We start from the raw sequence: 8,776 nt of genomic DNA on the forward strand, positions 1-8,776 counted from the left end.
AGTTGCAAAGGGCATCACTAAGTAGCTGAAGCTGTCCTCGAACCGCGATATTTCGGTCTCAGCCTCCCAAATGGTAGGATTACAAGCATGCGCCACCATGCCGGGTTTATTCAAGTGTAATTTTAGGGTAGAGCCTTAAAAGCAAGTTTAAAGAATCAAGGGATGAGACATATTTATACCGGCCGGCGTGGTCTTTATTTGCAGAAGAAACTAAGGTACGAAGCTGGGAGTGATGGCCCATGCTTGTAATCTCAGCATTCGGGAGAGGGAGACCAGAGGATTGTGGTTCTCGGACAGCCTCAGCTACTTAGGCCCTTCGCAACTCGGTGAGACCATGTTTCAAAAAGGAAAAAGACGCCGGGCGTGGTGGCGCACGCTTGTAATCCCAGTGTTTGGGAGGCTGAGACAGGAGGATCACACAGGTTCCAAGCCAGCCTTAGCTCCTTAGTGAGAGTGAGGTTCTCAGCAACTTAGTGAGACCCTGTTTCCAAATAAAGTATAAAATAGGTCTGGAAGTATAGCCCAGGGATAGAAAAGCCCCTGGGTTCCACCCCCAGTACAAAAAATAAACAAAACAATAAAAGCCAGGCATGGCAGCATTTGGGAGGCTGAGACCGGAGGATCGCGGTTCGTAGACAGCCTCAGCCACTTAGTGAGGCCCTCTGCAACTCAGTGAGACCCGGTTTCAAAATAAAGAATAAAAAATAGGGATAAGGGTTTAGCTCGGAGGTAGAATGCCCCTGGGTTCCATCCCCAGTACTGCAAATAAATAAATACATACATAAATAAAATGGATCTGCAGGTATAGGGCTCCATCCCAAGTATGTATGTACGTATGTATGTATGTACATATGTATGTATGTATGTATGTATAAATCCCACTAAGCTATTAATGTCTAACAAAATCCTTACAGAGAATTCCCTGGTTGTTCTAGTCATTCTGGTGGTATACATGTGCTTGTGGGCACTGGATGATGTGGGAAGTTGGGAGGCAGATGGAGAAAAAGAGATGAATTTGGAGACTCAGAGGAGAATCAGAGTGGATTCAGCTAGAGAACCAGCACTGGTTGGTTCCTGAGAAGGGGTGTTCTAGGTGTCATAATTGGCTACTTGTCCCAGTTAACAGAGAGAGAAAGGATTAAGACACTTTATTTCTAGAGTATTAGAACCAGAAGAGACCCTTCAGAACAGGTCTCCTGTGATTTCTAAATAACAGACCTTAGCCGGGCGTGGTGGCGCACGCTTGTGATCCCCGCGCTTGGGAGGCTGAGACAGGAGGATCACACAAGTTCGAAGCCAGGCTCTGCTACTTAGTGAGGCTCTCAGAAACTTAGTGAGATCCTGTTTCCAAATAAAATATAAAATAGGTCTGGGAGGATAGCCCAGAGGTAGAAAGCCCCTGGGTTCCACCCCCAGTACCACGAAAAATAAATAAATAAATAAATAAGTAAATAAATAACAGTCCTTAGATTTATGCTAGTTTATGTTTTCACTTGTCCTTAGCAAAAATGAGTATAGTATAATTTTAATTTCATGAAATAAAACCTATTCCATTCCACCTCCTACATGTATAAATTCCTTACAACTTTGATGCTAAAAACTTTTATGAAAAGATGCTGAAACTAATACTCTTAAGCATTAAGATTAAAAGTTGAAAATCTAATTTTTTTTTTTTTTTACATTTTACCGGCGTGGAAAGCACTAAACAGTCAAATCTCTTAAGCCAATACAGTTCAGGTGCAGAGGTAGAGGCATAGAGGCATGAATGGCCCAAGGTAACATCCCCTTGTAGTTAGACACCGTGGGTGGTGGTGTGTGCGGGAGTCCTCCAAGTGTCTCTTCTCTGTCTTGTTTTTGTGTGTGTGGTACTAGGGATTGAACCCAGGGGCATTCTACCTTCAAGTTACACTTCACTTCTTTTTATTTTTTGTTTTTGTTTTATTTTTGTTTTGATCCACAGTGCAGGGTCAGGCCTCTAGGTTCCTGAGAGTCTCACTATGATGCTGAGGCTGTCCTTGAACCTGCAATCCTCCCATCTCAGCTTCCCAAGTACTAGAATTACACAGGTGCACCACCATGCCCTGCTTTGCCTTGTCCTTAGGCAAGTTCTGCTCCACCTCAGCACCCTCCAAAAAGATTGGATCCTCTCCAAGAAGCCGTTTGTAGATGCTAGCTCACTCTTCCAAAGTTACCAAAAATCATTGGCCCCTGGCACCATTTCTCCATCCCATCTCTACCTCTACTCTTTCCACATCAATCCCAGACTTTTAACTCTAGCCATTACCCACTACTGAGCTTTCTCTTTTACTTAAAAAATAGTTGTCTTTAGGGGAACTACTCAGATCCTGCTACAGTTTCAAACGAATAATTATACATTTTATTATACATTTCATTATCCATCGTAATGTCTGCAGATATCTTTTTCTACCTTGATTACGAACACCTGAAGAGCAGTTGTTCCCTCGTTCTTCTTCTAGAACCTAGCACGCTCCTACTGCAAAATTTACATAATTAAGAAGGAATAAATGAACATATTCCTTGCCGGGAAAGTGCTTTAATAAATAGGAAACATAGACATGTATTTATTGTGGTCCTCTTGGTTTGTAAATGACAGGAATGAGGGGCCTGGAGCTGGGCCTGGGTGGGCAGAAGGAGGAAGCCTAAGAAAACCATTTCTCCTCGGGGCTCTGGTCAGTTTTTCTCGTGGGAAGGAAAGAGTAACGTGAAGCAGAGGCAAGTTAGAAAGTCGTAAAGAATCGCCACGCGGGGACAGGCGTCCGGACGACTCCACAGCAGCGCCGCCTCCTGTTTCATCCCAGGCGGCATCCAGTCATCCAGTGGGAGAGAGGCCGACCCGCACAGTGCAACCTCCATTCCACCCTGTGGAAATAAAGCACAGGGTTTCTGCTTCCGGCTTCCCGCCGCCGCCCTCCATAGGCCTGATCCAGTTTCGGGTTAATCTCCCTGCAGAGCGACTCCCAGAATCCCCACACTAGCAGCTCCGTAGCCTGTCCCCCATGCCCCTCCGACTCTTCCCTGGTAGTTCCCTCATCTCTGGTGTTTGCCCTCCTCCACGAAGTAGTCACTAAGTGGACATTTTCAAATCCTCATCTCCCTCCCAAGGTGGACAGCACCGTTTGACAGAGCTGAAAGTTACTTGAGAAAAAAATCCCCAGTGCAACTATTGCCTCCCCTCTGCGGGGATCAGCCTTCATAACCATCAAGGTCCCTTCTCCCAAGCTGTTTTGGGTCTGCAAGACACACCTAACTCTTCCCATTCTCACAGTTGCCTCCCAGGCGGCAGCCCTGTTGGTATTGCTTAACTCCTCCCACGCCGACAGGTGATTGGGCCAAAGTGGAACACGTGGTCAGAGTTGAACCAATCAGACTCCCTGCCCCAGTAACTTGGATTAAAACTGAGCCTAGCCAGTCCTTATGGTTGCTTAGTGCTTTAGCTCACACATGTGTGGACTGGGGAGCAGAGGAAACTGGTCTAGAGTATTTAACAAATGCACCAGCAGAAGCAAAGCCCTCCATAGAAAGTTTCTGATTCTTAGCCTTGGTTCCATTTTTTTCCTGCACCCCCTTTTAGGTGGACCCAGTGAGACACCTCCTCCTCAAAATAAATTCTTCTCAGCTAGCTCAAGTAATTCTGTTACTGCAACCAAGAGTTGTTTAATACAATATCAGAGAACAGATCAAAACTCAAGTCTTCTGACCCAGAGTTCCAAGCCAGTCCACTGGCTCACATTTTCTAGACCCCTGCGGGGAGTGAGCACCGGTCCCTATCTATGGCCCTTTTCTCTGTCACATCCTCCTTCTTGGGGCTCCCCCACTGTGCCCTCCTCACCAGTTCCTCATCCCTCCTGATCCGGAGACAATCTTTTTTGCACAGTGAATGGCTGAAAGAAGGTTGGGGTCCAGCACATCTGTAAAGGAAAAAGAAAACATCTGTGAGGCAATAGAAGGCAATCCCAAAGACAGAGAGAGACATCGGCCCTCCTCAGGGTCTGCCACCAGGGCCCTGCATGAGCATTTTGGGTTGGACAAGGTCTCCCTCCCAGGGCCCTTTTAAGATAGCCAGGCATGGTGGCGCACACTTGTAATCTCCACGCTTGGGAGGCTGAGACAGGAGGATCGCACAGGTTTGAAGCCAGCCTCAGCTATTTAGTGAGGCTCTCAGTAACTTAGTGAGTCTCTGTTTCCAAATAAAATATTTAAAAAATAGGTCTGGGTGTATAGCCCGGAGGTAGAAAGCCTCTGGGTTCCACCCCCAGTACCACCAAAAAAAAAAAAAAAAAAAAAGATACTTCTACAAAGGCTGCTAGAGCTTGGAGGTGGATGGGGTGGGGGCAAACAGGGCAGAAGAACTGAAATTTGGACCAGTCTCCTACTGTTCTTCCTAGCCAGGGTAGATGAGGTTCACCCAGAGCTTGTAGAGTTTCCAGAAAGAGAGGAAATACCAAACAGATAGCCCAGGGGTCAGGGTCAAGGCAAAGGTGCAGTCTTGCCTAATGAGGGGGGCTCATTAGATAAGATCCCAGAAACATTAGCATAGGGAGGAGAGGTAAAAGGCAGAGTCACAGGCCTTGCATTTAGTGCCAGGGCTGTGTGCCTGCATGCCTGAGTGCATGCATGCTCTCACTGGAAATTGCACCCAGCACACTCAATCCTTTTTTTTTCCCCCCCAGAACTGGGGATGGAACCCAGGGGCATTCTACTTCTGAGCTACACTGCCAGTCCTAGTTTTTAGTCTTTTTATTTTTGCTAAGTAGCTGAGGCTGTACACAAACCTGTGATTCTCTAGACTCTGCCTCTAGAATGCTGGGATTACAAGCATGTGCCACCATACGTGGACCACACCCAAACCTTTATTATTATTATTATTATTTATTTTTATTAATTTGTGGTGTTGGGATGGAACCCAGGGACATTTTACCTCCGACCTACACCCCAGCCCTATTTTTTATTCTTTATTTTGAAACAAGGTCTCACTAAGTTTCGTTGGGGGGGGGCTTACTAAGTATCTGAGGCTGTCCACAAACCTGTGATCCTCCTGTCTCAGCCTCCCAAGTACGGGTATTACAAGCGTGTACCACCACACCTGGCAAAAATTTTTTGTTTTGAAACAGGGTCTTGCTAGGTTCTCTCTCCCTCTCTTAGAGATGGAATCTCACTATATTGCCCAGGCTGGCCTCAAACTCCCAGACACAAAAGATCCTCCTGCCTCAGCCTCCCAAGTAGATGGGATTACAGGCAAGTGCTATCACCCCACGATCGCTTTTCTCTTTGAGATTCATTTGATCATTTGTAAAGCGGGAACCATAAATGGCTTCTATTGCATGGAAAGCTGAATGCTGTGTGCTCATGCATGGGAAGTGTTTAGTACACCATACGCCCTCAGCCCATGTTGGCTGCTGTGGCTACTCTGCTCCCAGCTGCAGGATCTGCAGACGCCCCTGACTAGCTGGGCCTTGGGGCCTTGCTCACGGAAGTGACTCCCTGACCGAGCCACCTCTCCATGGCATGCCCAGGGTGTGTGTGTGGGGAGAAGTCCTATGAATAGAGGCTGGTTTCCTCTCTCGCCTCTCCCACCCTGGGGCCCCCGCCAGACCTTGACAGTCCACTTGGCACAAGTTTTCCGAGTGGCTCTGGTAATCGTTGCACCAGTAGTGGCTGTTGAGCTGGAAGATGCCATAGTCAGAGCTGCCATCTGCATTTTCATTTACCTTTGAGATATTGAAGTTGCTTTCCACAAAAGCCAGGCACAACCCTTGGGACGGGGAGAAGAGGGTCAGGATTCAGGGAGGGCCGAGCCGAGTGAGGAGGGAGATGGCAGAGGAAGAGAGAAGGAAGAAACAAAGCCCAGGCGGCTAGATGAGGCTAGGGACTGGATCACCCACGGGCTTCTCCTCTCACCATTCGGTCCTTCTGCCTCCATCAGTACAACCAAGCATCCGCCCTTCCATCCATCCCTGCATTCTGCAGTTACTGAGCACCTACTGTATGCCAGGAACCATGCAAAGCTCCCAGAGGGACATTCAGCCGGGTCAAATATAGATGCTGCCTTCAAGGGGCCTATTGTACTAGAATGAAGATACATTTGTGTATGTATGTTTGTATGTATGTATTTGTTTATTTATTTTGGTGGTCCTGAGGATTGAACCCAGGGGCATTCTACCTGTGAGCTACACTCCCAGCCTGATTTTTTTTTTTTTTTTTTGAAACAGGGCCTCACTAAGTTGCTGAGGCTGGGTGTGAACCTGTGATCCTCCTGTCTCAGCTTCCAAAGTACTGGGATTACAAGCATGGGCCACCACGCCAAGCTTGATACATACCTTTAAAAAAAATTACAAAACAAGAGAAAAGGAGAAAGTGTTCCAAGACGGATGCACAAATTCTGAGCAAAAGGAGCTATTCAGCTGGGCGTGGTGGCGCACGCTTGTAATCCCAGTACTTGGGAGGCAGAGCCAGGAGGATTGTGGGTTCATGACCAGCCTCAGCTACTTAGTGAGGCCCTCCGCAACTTAGTGGACCCTGTTTAAAATTAAAGAATAAGCCGGGCGTGGTGGTGCATGCTTATAATCCCCACGCTTGGAAGGCAGAGATAGGAGGATTGCGCTGGTTCGAAGCCAGCCTCGCTGGCTTAAGAGACCCTGTTTCCAAATTTTAAAAAATATTTAAAAAAATAGGTCTGGGAGTGTAGCCCGGAGGTAGAAGGGTTTCCAGAAACCCCAGTACCACCAAAATAATAATAATAATAATAATAATAATAATAATAATAATAATGAGGAGAAGAAGAAGAAGAAGAAGAAGAAGAAGAAGAAGAAGAAGAAGAAGAAGAAGAAGAAGAAGAAGAGGAAGAAGGAAAACCAGGAGGGCTGGGGTGTGGCTTGGAGGTAGAATGCCCCTGGGTTCCATCCCCAGTACTAGGGGAAAAAAAAAAAAAAAGGGCGCTATCCCTTCCAGGCAGGTCAAAGGCCTCATCTCCCTGCACAGAGGGACAGCTCCATTTTGCTTGAAATTTCCTTCTCCCATGCATCTGGATGACCAGGTTTTTAATTTCATTCAGCACTGCCCAATGTCTCTGCTCAGAGAGCCCTCCCCCGAGTTCCCCTCAGAGCACTGTTACCTGTCACCCCTTCCCCCTGACTTTATTTTTCCTTCATGCATTTGTCCTATCAGGTAGTGGTGGTGGTGGTACTCGTAGTAGTGTATGTGTGCTTATTACATCTCTCTTCCTCTAGACTGTGGCATACTTTGAGAGAAGAGACTTGTTTTTTAATCTCTATATCCCCAGGACCTGACACAATTCTTGGCACATCAAGTGCTCAGTTAGTGACCTCTGGGTGTTGAGAAAGGCTTCCTGGAGGGGGCCACTTTTTGATCTTGGGTTTGAATGATGTATGGAAAACAAAGGAAGACAGAAAGGCCGAGGGGCGTGGCCGGGGGAGGGGCGGCAGGACCCGCACTCACAGTCACTTAGGGAGTAGCCCTCAAACCCATCCAGCTCCTCCGTGTGCAGCACCTTGGCCAAGTCACAGCGATGGATGAGGGTGGCCCGACTTACGACCAGGAGGCAGCTGGCCAAGGACAGCAGCAGCGCCCTACCCATCCTCAGAGGGCGGCGCTGGCTGGGCCTACTGGGAGCCTGGGGAATCTGGAGAGAAGAGACACGTTTCCCTACTTGCTAGCTGCTGGCTACCTGGCTGCTCCCAGTCTTTCTCCTCTCCTTTATTACTTCAGCAATACTGAGTATCACATAAAATATTAAACATTTATAAAAGGGGATGGAGAGGAGGCACAAAAACGTCCATAAGCCATTTCCCAGCTCCAGCAGTCAAAAGTCAAGGCCAAGGCAGGCGTGGTGTGCAGCACACGCCTGTAATCCCAGGACTTGGAAGGCTGAGATAGGAGGACTCCAGGCTTGAGGCCAGCCTCAGCAACCTAGTGAGACCCATTTCTAAAAAAAATAAAAAGGGCTGAGGGTGTAGCTTAGAGATAGAATGTCCTTGGGTTCAATCCCCAGTACCAAAACAGAAACAAAAATTAAAAACAAAAACAAAAACAACAACAACAAAAAAAAAACAAGGCCAGCCAGCCTGGTGGCACAGATTTATAATCCCAGTACTTGGGAGGCTGACACAGGAGGATTGCAGGTTCAAGTCCAGCCTAAGTAATTTAGTGAGACCCTGTTTCAAAACAAAAAAAATAAAAAGGGCTGAGGGTAGAGCTCAGAGGTAGAATGCCTCTGGGTTCAAGCCAGGCGTGGTGGCGCACGCTTGTAATCCCAGCATTTGGGAGGCTGAGACCGGAGGATCGTGGTTCGCAGACAGCCTCAGCTACTTAGTGAGACCCTCCGCAACTCAGTGAGACCTGGTTTCAAAATAAAGAATAAAAAATAGGGCAGGAGGGGTAGCTTGGAGGTCGAATGTCCCTGGGTTCCACCCTCAGACCCTCAAAAGAAAAAAAAAAAAAAAAAAGAATGCCTCTGGGTTCAATCCCCAGTACAACAAAATAAAACACATCACCGTCAGTATCTTTTGTGTGTAGGTGTGTGGTACTAGTGATTGAACCCAGGGGCATTCTACCCTGAGCTACATCCCATCCCATTTTATTTATTTTGTTTCAAAACAGAGTCTCATTAAGTTGCTGAGAGCCTTGCTAAGTTGCTGAGGCTGGTCTCAAACCTGTGATCCTCCTGTCTCAGCCTCCCAAGTACTGGGATTACAGGCGTGTGCCACCTCGCCTGACTCATCACAGTCAATTTCAGAAT

General features: G+C 47.3%; 1 protein-coding gene across 1 annotated transcript; it reads right to left on the bottom strand.

Moving 5' to 3' along the window:
* Positions 1-2,810: 2,810 nt before the first annotated feature.
* LYZL6 (lysozyme like 6) lies at positions 2,811-7,615 on the bottom strand (the record flags this gene model as incomplete). The annotated part of the gene is made up of 4 exons (XM_080713238.1): positions 2,811-2,880; positions 3,851-3,929; positions 5,615-5,773; positions 7,477-7,615. 4 exons carry the CDS (start codon positions 7,613-7,615, stop codon positions 2,811-2,813), a joined length of 447 nt encoding a protein of 148 aa, XP_080569364.1.
* Positions 7,616-8,776: the final 1,161 nt, after the last annotated feature.

This window comes from Muscardinus avellanarius (assembly GCF_963383645.1).
Source record: "Muscardinus avellanarius genome assembly, chromosome: 16".
Taxonomy (NCBI): domain Eukaryota; kingdom Metazoa; phylum Chordata; class Mammalia; order Rodentia; family Gliridae; genus Muscardinus; species Muscardinus avellanarius.